A 26,243-nucleotide genomic window follows, 5' to 3' on the forward strand; every position below is an offset into this window, starting at 1 on the left:
CTAGAAATGCTTGACATTGGTGGGAAGAGCATGACCCAGACTTCTGAGTACTGCCCCGGCCCCCTAATTCCTCAGACCTGAACCCAACTGAGCATCTATGGGACCACCTTGATCGTTGTGTTCTCTCTATGGATCTTCCCACACACACCCTTTACTGACCCATTGACTTGAATGGACCATATAGAACATTAGTAATGTTTCATGAACAGACAGATGGTCAGTGAAAAGCAATGCATGGAAATGAATGGGTCAGAGTTCAGTCTGGATGCTGTCCGTTTGCAAAATAGAATGCATCTTGCGTTAAATGACCCTTATTGTTTATGGCACGTCACTACAGCTCCTCTGCTCCAATGACGGCTCATCATGTGTTTCAGGTCAGCTTTGTAATATTTGGTACATTGTGTACATCCAAACCTCCATCACTGTCCAGTGCACTGTTATAGGTATTATGTGGATACCGATATGGTTGGTTATTTGAATTCATTATGTTCCTATGAAAAGCGTGGTCTGCAAAGGCAAACAAAACCGGAACTACAGCCATGGAGCACTGAAGCAAAGGAGCTGTAGAGCTGGACTGTAGACCAGGGGTCTCCAGCTGTTAAACTACAACTCCCAGCATGCTGTATTCACTTACATAGGAGTTTGGGGAACAGCTGAGCAAGTCTGCATGATGAGAGTTGTAGTTTCACAACAGCTGATGTATTTAAGGTTGCACCTTTTGTTTTTTGGAAACCCCCCTCTTCCCTGGCCAGATCTGCAAAACTTATACTATACTTATCTGCTCCCCGTCACCAGTCCCCGGCTCCACTACTGAAAGCATCTGCTTTGACACTGCTGCAGCCAATGGTAACCTGACCCCCTTGTGTCACATAACCAATTGACAAGACGCAAGAGTGTCAGGTCACTGCTGCAACCAGTTATTGTGTAAACAGCTGTGTAAATGCAGATGTTTACAGCAGGGACCTAACCAACCCCTTGAAATGTAACATTTGACAGCATAAGAAAAATAGGGCTCATCACTATGTATCCAATACGCCTGCCCTGCAGAGAACCACTCGCAGTGGTCTGAAAGAGATTATATACAGTGCCTTGAAAAAGTATTCACACCCCTTGAACTTTTCCCAAATTTTTTCACGTTACACCCACAAACTTCAATGTATTTTATGTGATGGATCAACACAAAATACCACGTATGTGTGAAGTGAGAAGAAAATGATTCCAAAAAAGTTATGTCAGTATACGGTACGAGTATACCGACAAGGCAGATATGCATGTCTTAAAAGCAGAAATGTATCCAGAAAGGGATAGCGAAGCCGCAGCAGAGGTATAATATGTATCTCTCATTATGCAGACTTCACTTCTCTAATGTGTATAGACATTTGAAGGGAAGAAGCCCAGTGCATAGCACTTAGTGCTCACAAATAGAGATGGCCCGAACTATCCGACGGCGAACAGTTCCCGGCGAACATAGCTTGTTCGCGTTCGCCTCTGCCGGGCGAACACATGCGATGTTCGGTCCGCCCCCTATACATCATCATTGAGCAAACTTTGACCCTGTACCTCACAGTCAGCAGACACATTCCAGCCAATCAGCAGCATACCCTCCCTCCCAGACCCTCCCACCTCCTGCACAGCATCCATTTTAGATTCATTCTGAAGCTGCAGTCTTAGTGAGAGGAGGGAGACTGTAACTGCTGCTGATTTAATTGGGAAATCGATAGCTAGGCTAGTGAATTCAGTGTCCACTCCAGTCCTGAAAGACTCATCTGATCTCTGCTGTAAGGACAGCGTCCTGACAGCACCCCAAAAAGCCCTTTTTAGGGCTGCAACATTAGTCTGCTTTTTTTTTTTCCTTTATATACATATTGCAGTTGCCTGGCCTGCCTGTGTGTGAGGAGCTGCAGGCCCACAGACTGTAGTGTGCCCACTGCCAGTGCTCACCCCTGTCATTCCGTGTGGCACAGGACTTTGCTTAAAAAAAGGCACTTAATTTTTACACTTTAATCTAAGGTTAGTTGCCTGCCAGTGTGTGTCAGGCTGACTTCCACTGACTGTAGTGTGCCCACTGCCAGTGCCCACCACTCATACCGGCTGGCACAGGACTTTGCATAAAAAAGGCATTTAATTTTTACACTTTAGTGTAATTTCAGCTGCTTGCCTGCTGCTAGTGTGTGTCAGGCCGACTTCAACTGACTGTAGTGTGCCCACTGCCAGTGCCCACCCCTGTCATCCCGTGTGGCACAGGACTTTGCTTAAAAAAAAGGCACTTCATTTTTACACTTTAATCTAAGGTTAGTTGCCTGCCAGTGTGTGTCAGGCCGACTTCAACTGACTGTAGTGTGCCCACTGCCAGTGCCCACCCCTGTCATCCCGAGTGGCACAGGACTTTGCTTAAAAAATAGGCACTTAATTTTTACACTTTAATCTAAGGTTAGTTGCCTGCCAGTGTGTGTCAGGCTGACTTCCACTGACTGTAGTGTGCCCACTGCCAGTGCCCACCACTCATACCGGCTGGCACAGGACTTTGCTTAAAAAAGGCATTTAATTTTTACACTTTAATGTAATTTCAGCTGCTTGCCTGCTGCTAGTGTGTGTCAGGCCGACTTCAACTGACTGTAGTGTGCCCACTGCCAGTGCCCACCCCTGTCATACCGAGTGGCACAGGACTTTGCTTAAAAAATAGGCACTTAATTTTTACACTTTAATCTAAGGTTAGTTGCCTGCCAGTGTGTGTCAGGCTGACTTCCACTGACTGTAGTGTGCCCACTGCCAGTGCCCACCACTCATACCGGCTGGCACAGGACTTTGCTTAAAAAAGGCATTTAATTTTTACACTTTAATGTAATTTCAGCTGCTTGCCTGCTGCTAGTGTGTGTCAGGCCGACTTCAACTGACTGTAGTGTGCCCACTGCCAGTGCCCACCCCTGTCATACCGAGTGGCACAGGACTTTGCTTAAAAAATAGGCACTTAATTTTTACACTTTAATCTAAGGTTAGTTGCCTGCCAGTGTGTGTCAGGCTGACTTCCACTGACTGTAGTGTGCCCACTGCCAGTGCCCACCACTCATACCGGCTGGCACAGGACTTTGCATAAAAAAGGCATTTAATTTTTACACTTTAGTGTAATTTCAGCTGCTTGCCTGCTGCTAGTGTGTGTCAGGCCGACTTCAACTGACTGTAGTGTGCCCACTGCCAGTGCCCACCCCTGTCATACCGAGTGGCACAGGACTTTGCTTAAAAAATAGGCACTTAATTTTTACACTTTAATCTAAGGTTAGTTGCCTGCCAGTGTGTGTCAGGCTGACTTCCACTGACTGTAGTGTGCCCACTGCCAGTGCCCACCACTCATACCGGCTGGCACAGGACTTTGCATAAAAAAGGCATTTAATTTTTACACTTTAGTGTAATTTCAGCTGCTTGCCTGCTGCTAGTGTGTGTCAGGCCGACTTCAACTGACTGTAGTGTGCCCACTGCCAGTGCCAACCACTGATACCGGGTGGCACAGTAGCTTGCCGATAAATAAGGCATTTAATTTTTAGACAGTAGTCTAAATTCAGTTGCTTGCCTGCTGCCAGTCAGTGTGTCAGGCCCTCTTCCACTGACTGTAGTGTGCCCACTGCCAGTGCCAACCACTCATACCGGGTGGCACAGTAGCTTGCCGATAAATAAGGCATTTAATTTTTACACTTTAGTGTAATTTCAGTTGCTTGCCTGCTGCCAGTGTGTGTCAGGCCCTCTTCCACTGACTGTAGTGTGCCCACTGCCAGTGCCAACCACTGATACGCGCAGTGCCCCAATTTGGGAGTAAGAGGACCGACCAAGCTGCTTTTTCCATCTCCCGGTTCCTGAAATCAATTCAGTTTAGTGTATGAGAGTTTGGTCTGTCACTGTGAAGGCAGTCGAAGGTACCCGGCCTAAATTTTTTTTCATAAAAGGCAATTCCTGATATGGGACGTAACAGGGATTAAACTGATGAGAATAATACTACAGAAAATACCACTCATATCGGTGGAGGGAGCCAGCGTTTTTTTAACCATCTCCCCGTTCAAAAAATCTATTTAATAAATGGCCCCCAGATTGGGGATGTTAGAGGGATTAAACTGATGAGAATAGTACTACAGAAAATACCACTCATATCGGGTGTGACAGTAAATTGCACGGCGCAGACGCAGTCACCGTGGATAAAAACAAAGGGGAGGGAGCCAGCGTTTTTTTAACCTTCTCCCCGTTCGAAAAATCAATTCAATTGACCTTTCGGGGACCCTTGGTGTTGTACGTGGCTGGGTGGAGGAAGAAACCTTCAATGACATCACCGGGACGTGGCTAGCTTGGTATCCAACCTTGTGCAAATGGGGAGTTTGCGGTTGTGCAAATGAACTGTTTGCGGTGCATTAAAAGGGGAGTTTGGTCTGTCAATGTCTGTGATGCGGGCGTAACCCTTACACTACCTGATCGATACAACATCATACCTGATCGTATACACACACTGGATGTTTTAAAGCACGTTATTCCAAACAATTTAGGAATGTTAGTTGATTTATGCCCTTTATGGATTAAAACCCGACTCTGCGTCCACTACGTAATTTTCCATGGGAGTTTTGCCATAGATCCCCCTCCGGCATGCCACAGTCCAGGTGTTAGACCCCTTGAAACAACTTTCTCATCACTATTGTGGCCAGAAAGAGTCCCTGTGGGTTTTAAAATTCGCCTGTCTATTGAAGTCTATGGCGGTTCGCCCGGTTCGCCAGTTCGCGAACATTTGCGGAAGTTCGCGTTCGCTGTTCGCGAACTGAAAATTTTATGTTCGCGACATCACTACTCACAAACCGGCAAACGCCCCCCTACACACTGAGAAAACGTCTCCAAGCCCGTGGGAAGGTTTTCATACTGACGGTTTTACCACTGGTCCCGATTCAACCCAAGTACCCTCTGCTAGAGCGTTCCTCGGTTAAATCCGACACAGGGAGACAGATGACAATCTATAAATCACACACACATCCTAAGATAAAATGTCCGCATAATAACATTTCCGCAACAGGGTTATTCACTTTAGAAAAAAGACGACTGAGGGGAGATCTAATTACTATGTATAAATATATCAGGGGTCAGTACAGAGATCTCTCCCATCATCTATTTATCCCCAGGACTGTGACGAGGGGACATCCTCTGCGTCTGGAGGAAAGAAGGTTTGTACACAAACATAGAAGAGGATTCTTTACGGTAAGAGCAGTGAGACTATGGAACTCTCTGCCTGAGGAGGTGGTGATGGTGAGTACAATAAAGGAATTCAAGAGGGGCCTGGACGTATTTCTGGAGCTTAATAATATTACAGGCTATAGCTACTAGAGAGGGGTCGTTGATCCAGGGAGTTATTCTGATTGGAGTCGGGAAGGAATTTTTTATTCCCTTAAAGTGGGGAAAATTGGCTTCTACCTCCACAGTTTTTTTTTTTGCCTTCCTCTGGATTAACTTGCAGGATGACGGGCCGAACTGGATGGACAAATGTCTTTTTTCGGCCTTATGTACTATGTTTGTCTCTACCAGCTTTGAACATGTAAAGCAGGGATGCTCAACCTGCGGCCTTCCAGCTGTTGTAAAACTACAACTCCCACAATGCCCTGCTGTAGGCTGATAGCTGTAGGCTGTTTGGGCATGCTGGGAGTTATAGTTTTGCTACAGTTTGAGCATGCCTGATCTAGAGGCTGACATTTTGGCCCATTCTTTGCAAAATAGCTAAAGCTCAGTTAGATTGGATGGAGAGCATCTGTGAAGAGCACTTTGGGCAATTCTAACACATGAACATGCTTTGATCTAAACCATTCCATTGTAGCTCTGACTGTATGTTTAGGGTCGTTGTCCTTCTGGAAAGGGAACCTCTACCCCAGTCTAAAATCTTTCACAGCCTGCACCAGTTTTTCCTCCATTGTTGCTCTGCTTCCTCTGCCTGGTGAAGAAAAGTATCCCCACAGCATGATGCTGCCACCACCATCTTTCACTGTGGGGATGGTGTGTTCAGCATGATGTGCAATGTTAGTTTTCCACCACACATAGCGTTTTCCATTTAGGCCAAAAAGTTCAACTTTTGGTCTCATCTGACCAGAACCCCTTCTTTCATGTTTGCTGTGTCCCCTACATGGCTTGTGGCAAACTGCACTTTTTATGGCTTGCTTTCAAAAATGTCTTAATTCTTGCCACTCTTCCATGAAGGCCAGATTTGTAGAGTATACAACTAATAGTTGTCCTGTGGACAGATTCTCCCACCTGAGCTGTGGATCTCTGCAGCTCCCCCAGAGTGACCATGGGCCTTCTCTAATTATTGCTCTCCTTGTCTGGGCTGTCAGTTTAGGTGGACGGCCATATCTTGGTTGCTTTGGAGTTGTGCCATACTCCTTCCATGTGGGGATAATGGATTGAACAGTGTAAGATGTTCAGAGTTTGGGATATTTTTTTATAACCTAACCCTGCTTTACACTTCTCCACTTTATCCCTGACCTGTCTGGTGTGTTCCTTGGTTTTCACCATGCTGTTTGATCACAAATGTTCTCTAACAAACCTCTGAGGCCTTCACAGAACAGCTGTAGTTATACTGAGGATATATTACATACAGGTGGACTCTATTTACTAACGAGGTGACTTCTGATGGCAGTTGGTCACACTGGAAATTATTTAGGGGTATCAGAGTACAGGAGGCTAAATACAAATGCACGCCACCCTTTTTAGATTTTTATTAACATTTTTGAAAACCATGTAGTATTTTCCTTGCACTTCACACATACTTGTTACTTTGTGTTGGTCTGTCACATAAAATCCCAATTTAAGTTTGTGGGTGTAACGTGACAAAATGTGGAGGGGGTATGAATACTTTTTCAAGGCACTATGGATTGGTAATAAAATTTCCATGCCGCTCTTATTATTTATTCTGTACAAATATGTACGTTATTACTAGGGATGAGCGAATCGACTTCGGATGAAACATCCGAAGTCAATTCGCATAAAACTTTGTTCTAATACTGTACGGAACAGGAGCTCCGTACAGTATTAGAATGTATTTGCTCCGATGAGCCGAATACGAGTGCGGGAAATGTTTTTTTAAGGGCTAGATCTATTTGCTCCTGCAACTTAATATAGGTACGTTCAAATAGCAGTTTTTCTTCCTCCAAGAGGATGTTCATTAAGTTAAGAGAGCTCCGAGTCAGTTCTTCCTCCCATTTGACAGTCAGATCTGCTGATACAATACGGTCGGCCGGTTTAACCTGATGGCGAAGGCCCTTGGGAACTATTTTATGCTCCAAGTAGCTCTCAATTTACTTAATTGAAGTTATTGCGCAAAGTCTCGCAAGACTTTGCTTCATCAGAGTCAATACATTCTAATACTGTACGGAGCTCCTTCTCCGTACAGTATTAGAACAAAGTTTTTTGCAAATCAACTGGATGTTTCATTTAAAGTCGATTCGCTCATCCCTAGTAATAACGTACATATTTGTACAGAATAAATAATAAGAGCGGCATGGAAATTACCAATGTGTGTATCAGATATATTAATATTGGGGAGTATTGATTTCTTCTTATAATAATAGTATAAGTCCTAAGATTTCTACCCAGATGTGATGCTTGTAGTGAACGCATGGCATCCAGACTGACTCCTGACCATTCATTTCAATAGGTCTGTGTACATCAGCAAAGTTTTTCTTGCATCATCTCTGCGTCCAGGAAGAAATCGCAGCATCTTCTATATTGTGCTTTTTTCGTGCAGCCCTGGCTCCATAGAAGTAAGTGGGGAATGTGTGAAAAACGGAAGCCATCCGGATGCAATGCATTCTGCACTGATGGTTGTTAGGAGATGTAGATGGTTATTAAACACAATTGCAGAAAAAACTGATAACTTGCATGCAAAACCATCAGTTTTTCCCTGAACAGATCCTGACACAATCCGTATCGCTTGTGTGAAAGAGGTCTTAAAGTGCATCCCCAATGTCCCTTCAGGTAATTGTCAAACAGACCACACGAGGGCGCCTTTAAACATCCATATCTGCATTCTCTGTTTCCTTTTTTTTTTTTATTCACAAATCACAAAGAGAAGAAAAAAAAACATTAATTTTATTTCATGTTTTCCAATATACATGGGTAACATAGAGCGCAAAGTAAAAGTGCCCTAAAAACTTCTTACATTTTTTTTTTAGAGGACTGGATCAAACATACTAGGGGAGATTGATCAAAACTGGTTTAAAGGGACACTGGCTTAGTTGCCCACAGCAACCAATCAGTTTGATCCCTTCATTTTCCAAAGGAGCTGTGAAAAATGAAAGGTGGAATCTGATTGGTTGCTGTGGGCAACTAAGCCAGTTTCCCTTTGTACCAGCTTTGATAAATCTCCCCCACTAACTTATTGGTCATGTCACTGCATATTTGATCTTCATTTCAAACCAGTTCTAAGGGATCTGAATGAATCGATACTAGAGACAAATAGGTCAGAAAGAGCAAAGGGTCTCCTTATGGTTTACTGACCGTAAGGTGCTCAAAAGGTATCCACTGGGAGGAGATTTATCAGAGGGTGTAAAGAAAAACTGGCTCAGTTGCCCATAGCAACCAGATTCCACCTTTCATTTTTCACAGCTCCTTTGGAAAATAAAGACTGGGATCTGATTGGTTGCTATGGGCAACTAAGTCATTTTTCCTTTACACCTGTTTTGATCAATCTCCTCCCTTCAGTGTCACAGCCAAAAATAACCAGACATTTCTCAAATAGTGGTTGTAGTTAGTGCATATGTACTGCAGAATTTCATGCTCACTTTAAAGGGTTTTCTGGGAGTTCAATATTGATGACCTATTCTCAGTGGGGGTCCGACTCCTGGCACCCCTCCCCCCACCAATCAACTGTTTGAAAAGGCCATGGTGCTCTGCGGCCTCATCATAGGCCAGTAACATCACATTCATCAGTCACGTGGTCTATGTGCCGCTTAGTCCCGTCTAAGTGAATGGGCCTGGGCTGCAATACCAAGCACAGCCACTATACAGCGCTGTGCTTGCTACAGAGCATAGTTTATTGGCAGGGTGCCAGTAGTCGGACCTCCACTGATCCTGAGGATAAGCCATTGATACTGAACTCCCAGAAAACCTTATCGCTTAGACCAGGGATGGCCAACCTGAGGCTCTCCAGCTGTTGTAAAACTACAACTCCCACCATGCCCTGCTATAGGCTGATACCTGTAGGCAGTGTGGGCATGGTGGGAGTTGTAGTTTTGCCACCGCTGCAGAGCCTCAGGTTGGCCATCCCTGGCTTAGACTATAAGCACACGACCATAGTCCGCAGAGCCACAAAATACGGACACCTGTGTGCAAGCCGCATTTTCCTCAGTCCCATTATAGAAATGCCTATTCTTGTCCGCCAAAAACGGACAATAGGACGTTCTATAATTTGCAGGACGAACATACGAATGGAGACAGTACAAAGATAACATCTGTGAGCTTTCCACATCGCTGTCCATGTGCGATCCGCAAAAAATGTGGATCAGTCGCAGACCATAACTACGGTCGTGTGCATGAGGCCTTAGTGACACATTACTATACAGGTCCCCTGGATGAGTTAGAAATGTTAGTTGGTAGGAGTCTGAGACCCACACTGATCGCTACCCCAGCACTGCGCGTTGTCTTTTCCTCACCCCATGTGGACGGAGCGACGAAGCACATGCTCGACCTCCTTGTCACAGCCTTGTAGTGATAGAGGTGGAGGACGTGAATACAGGGGGTCCCAGCATTTAGCTTGCATGTAATACATTTTGAGTTTTATTTTCCTAAATGATCTGATATGCAGCAGAATAAAATGCTGATGCGGTCCCAGCACTCCAATGCTTCCCTGCCTCTTCACAGCCCCGGGCTGAGCTCTAAGTTAGCAATGACCTGAATACCTGAGTAATCAGGGATAAACTGGGTGCCAGGGATGGGCTGTCTGCCAACCCCACTTATAGGAGTACTCCCATCTTAGTCATATGTGTGGATCAGAATACCCCTTACATGCGGGGTCAGGGTGGCGGGAGTTACTGTGCTACGCTGTGTCCATTACTCCCATACAAGTGAACAGGAGACGGCAGTGGCTGTTTGCCACTATGTGAAAAGCAGTCTTGCCACGCTGGTCCTCGCCTCAGCATCTCAATGAAATCTCTTTATCAATACAAGACTTCAAATATGAGCACAGGGTGAACAAGAGCGGTATTCATCCTTCAATTATATGTCTCTTAAAGAAGTGCTCCGAGACCGGGAACACATGGTCAAGAAAAAAAAAAGACTCACCTGTCACAAGTGCACCCTGACCATGGGTTCCTGGTCTCGGAGAACCCCTTTAAAGGCTATGCTCAACTTTGCACTATATTATATGATTGTCCCAATGAATCTAAAATGAGAAACAAAGCAACACTACAACCGTTTTGTACCTGCAGCTCCTGTGCAAACAGTACATCTCCATAGTAACAGACAACAAACCACCCTGTGCAGTCTGATCCTTCATGCTCCCTTCTAGGTCTCCTTTACGTCCTGCTAATCTATCAAATAGACATTAGCACAAAGCAGGGGACAAATAGAAGTAAACAGGACGGCGAGATCAGACTACACAGGGTGTTACCATGGAGATGCATTGTCTGAACAGGAGCTGCAGAAACGAGACAATAACGGTTCAATCAGGACCTATTGCAACACTGTTTCATATTAGAGTCTTTGAGACAATGAAAGAACTTTGATGGTGACGGCGGACATCACCTTTCAGGGCTAATATTTGCATCACCTTTAGCGTCGATGTGACGATATTCACTTTTATATACAGCGTTTAACATTTACTATTAAAATTCTGATTATTCCAAAACTTTAGTTCTCCAATAAAATATAAGGGTTGTCATTTTCAAGAAGCGTCCATTTTTTATTATTTTTTTATATCTGGAAAAAATATAGGCTGTTGAACTAACTATACAAGTATTGTGTCCTTTTAGTCAGGACTGAAGTGTAACAGGAAGACCACTGAAACCGGTAACACCCCCCAGTCCAGTAAGTCCACCAATAACCTGCTGATGGAACTGGTAACGTGCAGGTCGCTGGTCTTTTCCCACAGATAGAAGAGTACAGTGTGCTAGACCTTAAGGCACACTGTATTAGATTCAAGCCCTGGCATAACGCTGCATTGTAAACATATCCTATATATATTATATATATATATATTACCACTCATAGAACATTTCAGGAGATGCTGTCACATTAGAAGCCTGAGGTCCTAAACTGACCAAAAGCCCAATTCTTCTTTAAGTTGAAGGCCAGGTTCAGAGTAACTTATCCGCACCCCATGGCACTGTTGTAGCTGCTGTCAGAACGTGTAGAGGTTAGTGAAAAGGTTTAATGCAAATAATATATAATCCTTTCCGCTACAGTCTCAACTTTCATGGCATTTCATCGTTGTCACAGCTTTTTCAAGTTTCGCCTCATAATCCACATAGGTCCAGCCGCAGGTCCTAAACTGGAAAATAAGAGAAAGTGGTCACATTATATACGGTATCGGTCACAGGTTCTCGGCTTTCCACCATTCTGGAGTGGGGTCATCACCACAAGCAGTGCTTATGGAAACAGTGCCTATGCCCACAGCCAGGTGACTATCTACTAGCGCCCAAGAATACTAGTGACATTTTTGAGTAGATTAGATAGAAGCTTTCCTACAACATTTTGATCCCACTTCATTGATTAAACCAACTTGGAGGCGCAGGAACCTGATGGCAGGTGTGAGAAGATCAGGGTGGCACAAGAACTGTCTGTCATGAATGGGCAGGGAACAGTGCAGCCCTGTGCTCCACCCGCACCACTGTCCCTACCTACTTGCACCATCTGTCCTAAGTGACGGCCCCCAACTGGACGACAGTCCCTTCTTAGCTAAGTGCAGAGGCCTAAACCAAAATGAGAAAAGAGTAGTAAGACAGGAAGAGGTGAAAAACAGACAGGCAAAACCAGGAGCGGATCGGGAACCAAAATCTAATACAAATACACAGCAAAGTGAAACAAAGAGATAATGTCAGAGACAAAGTCAGCAGGCAAAAGTGAGGTCACAACAAGCAGAGTCAAAAACCAGGCAGTCACATCAGAGGCATAAATCAGTAATCAGAGGCAATGTCAAAGAAAAAGGCAAAAGTCAGTGATCCATAGTAGCAAACACACAGCGAGCTGGTGAGGCAGGAAAACCAATCACAGGCACCTGTGGCCAGCAGCTGCCTGTTTAAATAGCCCGACTCAGGCGGCATGTGACGCCACCAAAGAACCTGACTGGTCCGGTGTCCCAGCTCCCTAATAGGTCGAGCAGCTCCACTGTCAGCTGGGCTGGTTGCCATAGCAACCGGTCAAAACCTGCACCGTCATATTGCAGCCGGACTCACTGTGGGAGCACAGACAGGTAAGTGCATGACACCGTCACAATAGAAAGCAGATGAACAAGACTGTATGCTTTATTCAAGTCCTGAGAAAGCAACACGTTTTGGAGCCTCTGTCTTCATAACTTGAAAAAGAAGCCTGAGTGTTCTGAAACGCGTTGTTCTCACAAGACTTTAATAAAGGATACAGTCTTTTTCATCTATTGTCCATTGTGCCACCCCGATGTCCTCACACATACAGTGGTCCAGCATCAGGTTCCTGCATCTCCACGTTGCTGTACGTTCCCTCCAAGCATCTAGCACTGTCCAAAAAGACAGCCTCCATCTGCTTTGTGCACTACTAAAAGGTGAGTATCTGTCCACTAGATACCACTACTTGTTTCTTATCCTGACGTTACTACCGGACTAGCACCCTATTTTTTTAGTTTCTGCCAATACACACTTCACTGATGAAAGAGTTATCCCCATCTCAGACATTTATGGCGAATCCACAGGTTATGCCATAAATGTCTGAAAAATGTAAGTTCCACCTCTGGGACCTGCACCTATGTGAAGAATGGAGGGGCCCCTAATGCCCGAGTATGTGGAGCTGAATCCAGGCAGAGAATGAATGGAAAGATGTGGTGCTTGCTCGGCTGTTTCCGTATCTCCATAAGGTAGAATTGAGAGCAGCGCACTTACACGGCTCCTGTGCACTCTTCTACCAGCAGAATGTGGTGGCCACCTCATCGGGCAGGACAGGGGACGTAGGTGTGACCTGCACCCTATCACACTAACACTGCTAATAAAGACCAGGAAAGGGAGGAACTGTGCCATAACCTCCTGCTACTCAGTGTTAGGGCTCATGCCCACTACCGTATGCCCTCCGAGACATACGGTCCGTGAGCGGGCCATATGTGCCGGAGCGGCATACATCGTGTGCACGGGAGCGCACAGCATCATAGGTTACTAATATCATATCATATGAGTGCGGGAGAATAGTCCCGGCCCGATGCGCACAGCATCATAGTAACCTATGATGCTGTGTGCTCCCGATGTATGCCGCTCCGGGACATGTGGCCCGCTCACGGATCGTATGTCTCGGAGGGCATACGGTCGTGTGCATGAGCCATTAGGATTAGTTTTCTTTAGGATTAGCGTGACTTTTAAACCACTGGGTGCCACATTATAGTAATGTAACTGGAGTAAAACACTTAACAGGGTATTCTGCTAATAAAGTGCTCTAAACTATTTTCACTTCTCCACTGGACTTCGACCGACTGCGAAAAGCAGTGTCCACGTGTCCCTCATTTGATTGAAGCTGTGGTCTGCGTTCAAAGTCTATAGGACTGATAACGATACCCGAGTATGGCGCTTGGTTATTTACATCTTATCCATAGACTTGGAATGGAGCGGCAGTGACTGCAGCCTCCTTCACATGAGGGACATGCGACGCCCGTACTGGTATCTGGTGGATCAGTGAAAACAGCTTAGAACTCTTTACAACCAGAATACTCCTTTAAAGGGGTTTACAAAGTGTTGTCGGCCGTGGCCCGTATTGCGGCTAGCAAAGAGCAGGTCCACAATATGCGGGCAGCGGGTGTGTGCTCACTGCATCACGGATGTGAATGGGTCCGCAATCCGTAGATGCGGAACGGAAGCAGTACGGAGTGAGTGTTTCTGTCCGTGCCTCCGTACCGCAAAAAAATAGAACCATTCATGGACCGATTCAAGTTGGATGTGTGTATAAGGCCTTATTCTGATGACCTATCCTCAGCATTAGGCCTCATGCACACGACAGTGTTTTTTCACTGTCAGTGATTTGGCTGCAGTGGTCCGTGTCCGATTTTGCTTCAGTTGTGTCTCCTTGTGTCTTCCTTTTTTTTTGTCTGACAGGGGAAAAAAGGAAGGTTAATGAAAAGTGTAATTTTATTGCACCAAGGTCTTGTAGAAAAAAGCGGACGCGGATGACATACCAGTTGTGCATTACTTTTTTTTGACGGACCCATTGACTTGAATGGGTCCATCCTCCGTTTTCCTGGAAACACATATCACGGACACAGAGAAAAAGCGGAGGACTATCAGTTTTTTTTCACAGTTCCATAGAAATGAATGGGACCTCCGCTAAACTGTGAAAAATGACGGAACGGACGCGGATGCACACAACGGTCGTGTGCATGAGGCCTAAGTCAATGGGGACCCAACTCCCAGGACCCCGCTGATCAGCTGTTTGAAGAACCGTGATGTCACGTTTATCAGTCACAGAGGCGGACTGATGCCCAGGGGGTCACCCTACCTCTCTTCTCTGCCGCTGGCCAGGTACATAATGAGCTCTCGGCGGTAATTAATGCTGTGACAATCAGGTACTCAAGTACCTAGCGAGCGACTGCACTGCTGTAGCCCCCCATGTCACCTCCTAAGCCCCCTCTCCATATCTTAATCACAGACAACTGCTGAGACGGTATTTAGCGATATAGTATTGCTAAACCCGCCTACTTGTGTTGCTTCCGTCAATTTGGACCCGCCTACAACATGGGGCCACTTTCAGGGTTTTTTCCAGGGCAGCCCCTGATCAGCCATGTGGCCTATTCAAGTGACTAGCCCGCTATCCAATGGATGGCACTGTGCTGACACACAGCTGATCGGCGGATAGGTCAACAGTATGGTACACTCGGAAACCCCTTTTAAGGCATTTCCCATATTATACGGTATATCTGAAGCATTTCCCATGTATGTCCTTGAATCTTCAGATGTCCCGGAGAATGCAGTACGGCTGATGATGGCACGTGGGCTCCTGAATTAATAATGATGGAAGTGGCTGCAGCGTGCTGATGACAGTCATAAAAGTATGGTCAGACAGTGACTCAGATCCAAGGAGACGCCCGGTCAGCCATGCTGTAAGATCACCCTGTTCTAGACTCCAGCAGATGGACCAAGCACTAAAATGTGGGAAAATATCCATCCGATTGGGTTGGACGGAGGTAGAAAACCATTAGAGCCAGCGGGAAGTGCCATGAGGTGGCTTCTAAGGCTACTTTCACACCTGCGTTTAGGTGCGGATCCGTCTGGTGTCTGCACAGACGGATCCGCACCTATAATGCAAACGACGGATCCGTTTGCATTACCATGAACAAAAAAAATAATATATATATTTTTTTTGTTCATGATAATGCAAACGGATCCGTTTTGACTTACATTTAAAGTCAATGGGAGGCGGATCCGTTTTCAATTGCACCATATTGTGTCAGTAAAAACGGATCCGTTCCTATTGACTTACATTGTGTGTCAGGACGGATCCGTTTGGCTCAGTTTCATCAGACGGTCATCAAAACGCTGCAAGCGGAATGGAGGCTGAACGGAGGCAAACTGATGCATTCTGAGCGGATCCTTATCCATTCAGAATGCATTGGGGCTGAACTGATCCGTTTTGGGCCGCTTGTGAGCGCTCTGAAACGGATCTCACAGGCGTAGCCTAAGGGATCTGTCACCAGGAAATTCACTCTTTAACCAGCTCAATACTTTGTAGGACTAGCTCAGCTGATTGTAACGATAGCTTTCACTTAGAGATCCATTGCTTCATTCTGGAGGATAAGTACTTTTAATCAATATGCTAATGAACAGCTAAGTGCACCAAGGGCGGGCCCAAACCACTCTTTGCACCATTGTTCCTTCTGCTTCCTCTGCCAGACCCTCTCTCTACCTGACTGGCAGAACCCACAGCTTCTGGCGACCAGATGACCCTCTAATGTGTATAGGGCTATTCCTCGTCAGCAGAAGTCAGAAGATAAGGGCTCATGCTCACGAACGTAAGGGCTCTGTGCCCGTGCTGCGGACCGCATATGGCAGTTCCGCAATACACGGGTCACCAGCCGTGTGCATTCCGCATCAAATCCGGAGATGCAATGCGGAAGCATGGATCGGAACCCCACGGAAGCACTACGGAGTGCTTCCGTGGGGATTCTGGCCGTGCCTCCACACCGCAAAAAAGTAGTGCATTCAAGTGAATGGGTCCGCGATCTGCATGCGGCTGCCCCACGGTCGGTGCCCGTGCATTGTGGACCGCAATTTGCGGTCCGCAGCACGGGCAGGGAGTCCTTACGTTCGTGGGCATGAGCCCTTAGGATGAGGCACTTGGATTTCAGTTGCTTCATCCTTCTCATTCACACTTGGCTGAGCGGACATGTGTATGGGTAGGATCGGTTTAAGAACGGGTGTCGGGCCGGCCTCAGTGTTCCTACATGGATTACAGTACAGTATATATGAAGTAACAATGCCAGCTAGATCAGCAAGTAATGATGGGAAATTTGTGCTCGGAGGCCGGCAGAACTGCAGGTTAGAGTGCTCCCTGTAACTAGCGATCAGTATAAAAAAAATTACGCAACAGGATCACTATAGGGTCAGACTGATTCCAGGAGGAACCCGGAAATCCTGCAGTCTCAGCTCTGTTCCCGCTATCGCTTCACTCCCCAAACCCCCAACAGTCAGCTGCTTTAAAGGGGCTACCCAGAATTTCACCCAGGCAGCCCCCCTGACAAGAGAATCGGAGCAGTTCATGCTCCGATGCTCTCCTTAGCCCTGCGCTGACTCGCGCAGGGCAAAGGCCTTTTCAGGAGTTTTGGTGACGAACCGGGTTCTCCTTAGGCTGGGTTCACACGGGCGTCACGTTTTGGCTCCGGATGCGTCCCGGGTGCAATGCGTTTTGCACGCGCGTAATAAAAAACTGACTGTGGTACCCAGACCCCAACTTCTTCACTGAAGTTCAGGTTTGGGTTCGGTGTTGTGTAGATGTAATTATTTTCCCTTATAACATGGTTATAAGGGAAAATAATAGCATTCTTTAAGGCCTAGTTCACACGAACATATAGCTTTTATAGTTTTTTACGGTCCGTTTTTCACGGATCCGTTGTTCCGTTTTTGAGTTCCGTTGCGTTTTCGTTTTTCTGTTCTGTTCTTCCATATGCCATATACAGTATACAGTAATTACATAGAAAAAATTGTGCTGGGCATAACATTTTCAATAGATGGTTCAGTAAAAACGGAACGGATACGGAAGACATACGGATGCATTTTCGTATGTGTTCCGGTTTTTTTTTGCGGACCCATTGACTTTAATGGAGCCACGGAACGTGATTTGCGGGCAATAATAGGATATGTTCTATCTTTCAACGGAACGGAAAAACGGAAACGGAATGCTTACGGAACACATTCCGTTTTTAATACGGAACCATTGAAATGAATGGTTCCGTATACGGAACACAAAAAAACGGCCCGTACACTCGCAAAAAAAACTACCGTGTGAACTAGGCCTAATACAAGGTCAATTGAGGGTTAAAAAATAAAAAATAAACTTAACTCACCTCTTCCAATTGATCGCGTAGCTGCCGGTCTCCTGTTCTTTCTTCAGGAACTGTCAAAGGACCTGTGGTGACGTCACTGAGCTCATCAAATGGTCCAATCTCATGGTCCATCACACAGTGATGGATCATGTGATTGGACCATGTGATGTGATGTCACCACAGGTCCTTTAGCCGGCAGCTCATGATTAAAGAAGTAAGAAGAGACTGGCAGCTACGCGATCAAGAGGAGAAGGTGAGTTAATTATTATTATTTTTTTAACCCTTAATTGACCTTCTACTAAGCATTCTGTATTAAGAATGCTATTATTTTCCCTTATAACATGGACTGTCATCATAGCAACCATGTGTGAAAATCGCACAGCATCCGCACTTGTTGTGGATGCTTGCGATTTTCACGCAGCCCCATCACGCACTTACCTGCCACAACAACCGGAGCCCCATGCAGACAGGATGCATGGCGGCCCTAGCAGAGCTGCACACAGACAAGTGGTTCCACCTCAGGGGAATCCTGACACCCCCTTCCCGAGGCGACAACAGATAGGCAGGGGGATGTCTAGCAAACATGCTGGACAACAAACACCAGCAGACATGTAACAACAACTAGACATCAAACACCAACCCAAACAAACAACACTACACATAGACATAATGGAGGGAGGGGTGATGGACCATGTGATGCGCGCAGTGATGTCACCAACCAAAGGTCCTTTTCCTCCCAGGTCCTCAAAGAAGAAGAAAGAAGACGATCTGGGCTGCGCAAACAAGTGGACACGGTGAGTTTATTTTATTTATTTATTTAACCCCTCCATCCCTAATTTACTTATCATTCTGTATTAAGAATGCTAATTTTTTCCCTTATAACCATGTTATGAGGGAAAATAATAAAAATCAGGTCCCCATCCCGATCGTCACCTAGCAACCATGCGTGAAAATCGCACTTGCTTGCGATTTTCACGCAGCCCCATTCACTTCTATGTTGCGTGAAAATCACAGCTCATCTACACAGCCCCATTGAAGTGAATGGGTCCGGATTCAGTGCGGGTGCAATGCGTTCACATCAGGCATTGCACCCGCGCTGAATTATCACCTGTGTGAAAGGGGCCTAAGGCCTCATTCACACGTCAGTGATTTCCATCAGTGATTTTGATCCAAAACCAGGTGCGGCTCTAAACACAGAACAGGTTTCCTTTATACCTTATGTCTGTGGAGGCTCCAGTCCTAGTTTTGGGTCACAGTCACTGATGGAAATCACTGACTAAACACTGACGTGTGAATGAGGCTTTAGGCTGGGTTGACATCTGCGCTGTAAGTGTGTGGCGGCTTTCATCCGGACAAAGAAAGCTGCATGTAGTGGGGGGGTTTTTCTGACCAAAAGCCGGCATATATACGCTGGATACAGTGAACTCCAGCAGTCTGTTCCTCTGCCAGAGTTCACAGCGCATATGTGAACACAGCCTTAGGCCCCTTTCACACGAGCGAGTATTCCGCGCGGATGCGATGCGGGAGGTGAACGCATTGCACCCGCACTGAATACTGACCCATTCATTTCTATGGGGCTGTGCACACGAGCGGTGATTTTCACGCATCACTTTTGCGTTGCGTGAAAATCGCAGCATGCTCCTCTTTGTGCGTTTTTCACGTAACGCAGGCCCCATAGAAATGAATGGGGTTGCGTGAAAATCGCAAGCATCCGCAAGCAAGTGCGGATGCGGTGCGATTTTCACGCACGGTTGCTAGGAGACGATCGGGATGGAGACCCGAACCTTATTATTTTCCCTTATAACATGGTTATAAGGGAAAATAATAGCATTCTGAATACAGAATGCTAAGTAAAACAGGGCTGGAAGGGGTTAAAAAAAATAAAAAATCATTTAACTCACCTTAATCCACTTGCTCGCGATGCGGGCATCTCCGTCTGACTCTTTTACTGTATAGGACCTGTGGAGAGCATTAACTATAGTTTAAGGACCTGGGATGATGTCACTCCGGTCATCACATGGTACGTCACATGATCTTTTACCATGGTGATTCACCATGGTAAAAGATCATGTGACGTACCATGTGATGACCAGAGTGACGTCATCCCAGGTCCTTAAACTATAGTTAATGCTCTCCACAGGTCCTATACAGTAAAAGAGTCAGAAGGAGATGCCCGGCATCGCGAGCAAGTGGATTAAGGTGAGTTAAATGATTTTTTATTTTTTTTAACCCCCTCCAGCCCTGTTTTACTTAGCATTCTGTATTCAGAATGCTATTATTTTCCCTTATAACCATGTTATAAGGGAAAATAATACTATTTACAGAACACCGATCCCAAGCCCGAACTTCTATGAAGAAGTTCGGGTTTGGGTACCAAACACGCGCGATTTTTCTCACGCGAGTGCAAAACGCATTACAATGTTTTGCACTCGCGCGGAAAAATCGCGGGTGTTCCCGCAACGCACCCGCGCATTTTTCAGCAACGCCCGTGTGAAAGAGGTCTTAGGGTCCATTCACACATCCGCAATTCCGCTCCGCATTTTGCAGTCCCGAAAAAAATAGAACATGTCCAATTCTTGTCCACAATAGCGGACAAGAATAGGCATATTCTATTAGTGCCGGCAATGTGCGGTCCGCAAAATGCGGAATGCACATTGCCGCTGTCCCGTGTTTTGCGGATCCGTGGATCCGCAAAACACACACGGATGTGTGAATGGACCCTTTAAAGGGGTTTTCCGATTTCTGAAACATCCCCCCCATGTGCAGGGCCCCTCACAGGTAATATACTTACCCCGCTCCCAGCGCCGCTCCTGGTGATGCTAAAGAGGCTCATCCCCATCCCCGCCTGCCATTGGCTGCTCCGCCCCCCGACACCGGATGTTGGTGGTGCGGGGAGCGAGGCAAGTATATTACCTGCGAGGGGCCCAGCACATAGGGCGGGGGGGGATGTTTCAGAAATCGGAAAACCCCTTCAACGAGGTTCTGTGAGCGCAGCAATGTGTGACAGCATAGAGGGGTAGAGGGAGCGCTCCTCTCATGGGTACAGTGGACCGCCAGCCCAGTACAACCCGCGATCCCATACGATCATGGCACTGTACTTTAAAGGGGTATTCCAGATGTAACAAGTTATCCCCTATCCACCAGATAGGAGATAAGTATTAGATCGGAGGGAGACTGGGACCTCCCACTGATTACAAGAACCTTGTACCCCCGAAATGAATGGAGCCCCCGGTTGAGCGTGCACACTGCCCTCCATTCCTCTCTATAGGACAAGTGGTGCATGACCCAGCGCTGCTGTATGGACCGCCCCATTTACCTGCCCCTCATCCATGTTTGTGGGAGAAACCCATTTATCTCAGGATATTTTTCTTAGTAAGTTATTCAAATCTGCCATATATGTGCCATCCTTCCCATGCTGCCAGTCTGCTCATGCCATCCAGCCCAACTGCCCATGTGATTTATGGTCCACACAGTGATGCGGGACTAAGCAGATGTCTGGTGTGGGCTTCTGTAAAGACATTTAGACTTCATGGAAACCCCCTTTAAGTCCTTTTCATGGATAAGTTTACAGTCGGTGACCCTGGAGGACTACAGTCACATGACGTGTGGTGCGGACGAAGTGAGTTACCTGTGGCAACCAATCACATACCTGCTTACATCTTCTATCCTGCGTTGGGAAAATGAGAGAAGTTACGGGATTGGTTGCTACGGACAACAGTGTCAGCGCTCCCAGGCACGGGCAGAGCAGCAGGAACTTACTGTACGTCAGGCGGCCATCATGTCCCCCGCAGCGGCCGGTGTCTGACGCCTCCATCGTCCCCCGCACCTGCCGCACTATTAATCCACGTAGCCGTCCAGCGCGTCCACGTCGTTCCCCGCGTCATACAGCAGAGATGCGGGGTCTGACAGCACTCCGAGCTCCGCCAGCGCCTGGTCCATGTCCTCGGGCAGGAAGACGATGCCCACGTTGAGGGCGATGTACTCCATCAGGAAGGCATAGTACAGGATCAGCACATTGACGAAGAACAATCCCACGTAGAACATATAGGGGGGCTCATGCAGCGGCTGCCCGGGGGGATCCAGGTGTGCGGGGGTCGGAGCCTGGCACTACCGGGGTGCGGGCAGCATGGGGCGGCCGGGGGTGGAGGGGTTAAGCTGTAGAGCGGGCACACGGCCGGGCACTGCAGTGGGGCGACCCAGATGTTTACACCCAGTCACAGCCCTGTACACACTCCGGGGGCGGGGCCTCCTGACAGCATGGCCGGGGGGCGGGGCCACCACACACAAGGTAGGTTGTCAGATACAAAGTTGTGGGCGTCTGTCTGCAGTCAGGAGCTGTAGGAAGGGACGGTCACAGTGACGGTCACACTGGGGTCTGTCTGCAGTCAGGAGCTGTAGGAAGGGACGGTCACAGTGACGGTCACACTGGGGTCTGTCTGCAGTCAGGAGGTGTAGGACGGGCCGGTCACAGTGACGGTCACACTGGGGTCTGTCTGCAGTCAGGAGCTGTAGGAAGGGACGGTCACAGTGACGGTCACACTGGGGTCTGTCTGCAGTTAGGAGCTGTAGGAAGGGACGGTCACAGTGACGGTCACACTGGGGTCTGTCTGCAGTCAGGAGTTGTAGACAGTGACGGTCACACTGGGGTCTGTCTGCAGTCAGGAGCTGTAGGAAGGGCCGGTCACAGTGACGGTCACACTGGGGTCTGTCTGCAGTCAGGAGTTGTAGGACGGTCACAGTGACGGTCACACTGGGGTCTGTCTGCAGTCAGGAGTTGTAGGACGGTCACAGTGACGGTCACACTGGGGTCTGTCTGCAGTCAGGAGTTGTAGGACGGTCACAGTGACGGTCACACTGGGGTCTGTCTGCAGTCAGGAGCTGTAGGACGGGCCGGTCACAATGACGGTCACACTGGGGTCTGTCTGCAGTCAGGAGTTGTAGGAAGGGCCGGTCACAGTGACGGTCACACTGGGGTCTGTCTGCAGTCAGGAGTTGTAGGACGGTCACAGTGACGGTCACACTGGGGTCTGTCTGCAGTCAGGAGTTGTAGGAAGGGACGGTCACACTGGGGTCTGTCTGCAGTCAGGAGCTGTAGGAAGGGACGGTCACACTGGGGTCTGTCTGCAGTCAGGAGCTGTAGGAAGGGACGGTCACAGTGACGGTCACACTGGGGTCTGTCTGCAGTCAGGAGCTGTAGGAAGGGACGGTCACACTGGGGTCTGTCTGCAGTCAGGAGTTGTAGGAAGGGACAGTCACAGTGACGGTCACACTGGGGTCTGTCTGCAGTCAGGAGCTGTAGGAAGGGACGGTCACACTGGGGTCTGTCTGCAGTCAGGAGCTGTAGGAAGGGACGGTCACAGTGGGGTCTGTCTGCAGTCAGGAGTTGTAGGAAGGGACAGTCACAGTGACGGTCACACTGGGGTCTGTCTGCAGTCAGGAGCTGTAGGAAGGGCCGGTCACAGTGACGGTCACACTGGGGTCTGTCTGCAGTCAGGAGCTGTAGGAAGGGCCGGTCACAATGACGGTCACACTGGGGTCTGTCTGCAGTCAGGAGCTGTAGGACGGTCACAGTGACGGTCACACTGGGGTCTGTCTGCAGTCAGGAGTTGTAGGAAGGGACAGTCACAGTGACGGTCACACTGGGGTCTGTCTGCAGTCAGGAGTTGTAGGAAGGGCGGTCACACTGGGGTCTGTCTGCAGTCAGGAGCTGTAGGACGGTCACAGTGACGGTCACACTGGGGTCTGTCTGCAGTCAGGAGCTGTAGGAAGGGCCGGTCACAGTGACGGTCACACTGGGGTCTGTCTGCAGTCAGGAGTTGTAGGACGGTCACAGTGACGGTCACACTGGGGTCTGTCTGCAGTCAGGAGCTGTAGGAAGGGACGGTCACACTGGGGTCTGTCTGCAGTCAGGAGTTGTAGGACGGTCACAGTGACGGTCACACTGGGGTCTGTCTGCAGTCAGGAGCTGTAGGACAGTCACAGTGACGGTCACACTGGGGTCTATCTGCAGTCAGGAGCTGTAGGAAGGGACGGTCACAGTGACGGTCACACTGGGGTCTGTCTGCAGTCAGGAGTTGTAGGAAGGGACGGTCACAGTGACGGTCACACTGGGGTCTGTCTGCAGTCAGGAGCTGTAGGAAGGGACGGTCACAGTGACGGTCACACTGGGGTCTGTCTGCAGTTAGGAGCTGTAGGAAGGGACGGTCACAGTGACGGTCACACTGGGGTCTGTCTGCAGTCAGGAGCTGTAGGAAGGGACGGTCACAGTGACGGTCACACTGGGGTCTGTCTGCAGTTAGGAGCTGTAGGAAGGGCGGTCACAGTGACGGTCACACTGGGGTCTGTCTGCAGTCAGGAGCTGTAGGAAGGGCCGGTCACAGTGACGGTCACACTGGGGTCTGTCTGCAGTCAGGAGCTGTAGGAAGGGACGGTCACAGTGACGGTCACACTGGGGTCTGTCTGCAGTCAGGAGCTGTAGGACGGGCCGGTCACAGTGACGGTCACACTGGGGTCTGTCTGCAGTCAGGAGTTGTAGGAAGGGACAGTCACAGTGACGGTCACACTGGGGTCTGTCTGCAGTCAGGAGTTGTAGACAGTGACGGTCACACTGGGGTCTGTCTGCAGTCAGGAGTTGTAGGAAGGGACGGTCACAGTGACGGTCACACTGGGGTCTGTCTGCAGTCAGGAGTTGTAGGACGGTCACAGTGACGGTCACACTGGGGTCTGTCTGCAGTCAGGAGCTGTAGGACGGGCCGGTCACAATGACGGTCACACTGGGGTCTGTCTGCAGTCAGGAGTTGTAGGACGGGCCGGTCACAGTGACGGTCACACTGGGGTCTGTCTGCAGTCAGGAGTTGTAGGAAGGGACGGTCACACTGGGGTCTGTCTGCAGTCAGGAGCTGTAGGAAGGGACGGTCACACTGGGGTCTGTCTGCAGTCAGGAGCTGTAGGAAGGGACGGTCACAGTGACGGTCACACTGGGGTCTGTCTGCAGTCAGGAGCTGTAGGAAGGGACGGTCACACTGGGGTCTGTCTGCAGTCAGGAGCTGTAGGAAGGGACGGTCACACTGGGGTCTGTCTGCAGTCAGGAGCTGTAGGACGGGCCGGTCACAGTGACGGTCACACTGGGGTCTGTCTGCAGTCAGGAGCTGTAGGAAGGGCCTGTCACAGTGACGGTCACACTGGGGTCTATCTGCAGTCAGGAGCTGTAGGAAGGGACGGTCACAGTGACGGTCACACTGGGGTCTGTCTGCAGTCAGGAGCTGTAGGAAGGGCCGGTCACAGTGACGGTCACACTGGGGTCTGTCTGCAGTCAGGAGCTGTAGGACGGGACGGTCACAGTGACGGTCACACTGGGGTCTGTCTGCAGTCAGGAGCTGTAGGAAGGGACGGTCACAGTGACGGTCACACTGGGGTCTGTCTGCAGTCAGGAGTTGTAGGACGGTCACAGTGACGGTCACACTGGGGTCTGTCTGCAGTTAGGAGTTGTAGGACGGTCACACTGGGGTCTGTCTGCAGTCAGGAGTTGTAGGACGGTCACAGTGACGGTCACACTGGGGTCTGTCTGCAGTCAGGAGCTGTAGGAAGGGCCGGTCACAATGACGGTCACACTGGGGTCTGTCTGCAGTCAGGAGTTGTAGGAAGGGACAGTCACAGTGACGGTCACACTGGGGTCTGTCTGCAGTCAGGAGCTGTAGGAAGGGACGGTCACACTGGGGTCTGTCTGCAGTCAGGAGCTGTAGGAAGGGCCGGTCACAGTGACGGTCACACTGGGGTCTGTCTGCAGTCCGGAGTTGTAGGACGGGCCGGTCACAGTGACGGTCACACTGGGGTCTGTCTGCAGTCAGGAGCTGTAGGAAGGGCCGGTCACAATGACGGTCACACTGGGGTCTGTCTGCAGTCAGGAGCTGTAGGACGGTCACAGTGATGGTCACACTGGGGTCTGTCTGCAGTCAGGAGTTGTAGGAAGGGACAGTCACAGTGACGGTCACACTGGGGTCTGTCTGCAGTCAGGAGTTGTAGGAAGGGCGGTCACAGTGACGGTCACACTGGGGTCTGTCTGCAGTCAGGAGCTGTAGGAAGGGACGGTCACACTGGGGTCTGTCTGCAGTCAGGAGCTGTAGGAAGGGACGGTCACACTGGGGTCTGTCTGCAGTCAGGAGTTGTAGGACGGTCACAGTGACTGTCACACTGGGGTCTGTCTGCAGTCAGGAGTTGTAGGAAGGGACGGTCACACTGGGGTCTGTCTGCAGTCAGGAGCTGTAGGACGGTCACAGTGACGGTCACACTGGGGTCTGTCTGCAGTCAGGAGCTGTAGGAAGGGCCGGTCACAGTGACGGTCACACTGGGGTCTGTCTGCAGTCAGGAGTTGTAGGAAGGGACGGTCACAGTGACGGTCACACTGGGGTCTGTCTGCAGTCAGGAGCTGTAGGAAGGGACGGTCACAGTGACGGTCACACTGGGGTCTGTCTGCAGTTAGGAGCTGTAGGAAGGGACGGTCACAGTGACGGTCACACTGGGGTCTGTCTGCAGTCAG

General features: G+C 48.7%; 1 protein-coding gene across 2 annotated transcripts; it reads right to left on the reverse strand.

Moving 5' to 3' along the window:
• Nucleotides 1-8,079: 8,079 nt before the first annotated feature.
• On the reverse strand, nucleotides 8,080-21,915 carry DEXI (Dexi homolog). 2 transcript variants are annotated; one of them, XM_040440934.1, is made up of 2 exons: nucleotides 21,467-21,915; nucleotides 8,080-11,489 (listed from the first exon to the last, which is right to left on the reverse strand). In XM_040440934.1, the coding sequence occupies exon 1, from the start codon at nucleotides 21,749-21,751 to the stop codon at nucleotides 21,545-21,547; it is 207 nt and encodes a 68-aa protein (XP_040296868.1). In that variant the 5' UTR covers nucleotides 21,752-21,915; the 3' UTR covers nucleotides 8,080-11,489; nucleotides 21,467-21,544. The 2 variants fall into 2 exon arrangements, with proteins under 2 accessions (XP_040296868.1, XP_040296867.1); XM_040440933.1 differs by having other exon boundaries at nucleotides 8,080-11,494.
• Between the last annotated feature and the right edge of the window lie 4,328 nt (nucleotides 21,916-26,243).

This window comes from Bufo bufo, chromosome 7, assembly GCF_905171765.1.
Source record: "Bufo bufo chromosome 7, aBufBuf1.1, whole genome shotgun sequence".
Taxonomy (NCBI): Eukaryota; Metazoa; Chordata; class Amphibia; order Anura; family Bufonidae; genus Bufo; species Bufo bufo.

Excerpts from the sequence above, each read along its gene's own strand:
- DEXI (XM_040440934.1), bottom strand. The coding sequence starts at position 21,751 with ATGTTCTACGTGGGATTGTTCTTCGTCAATGTGCTGATCCTGTACTAT.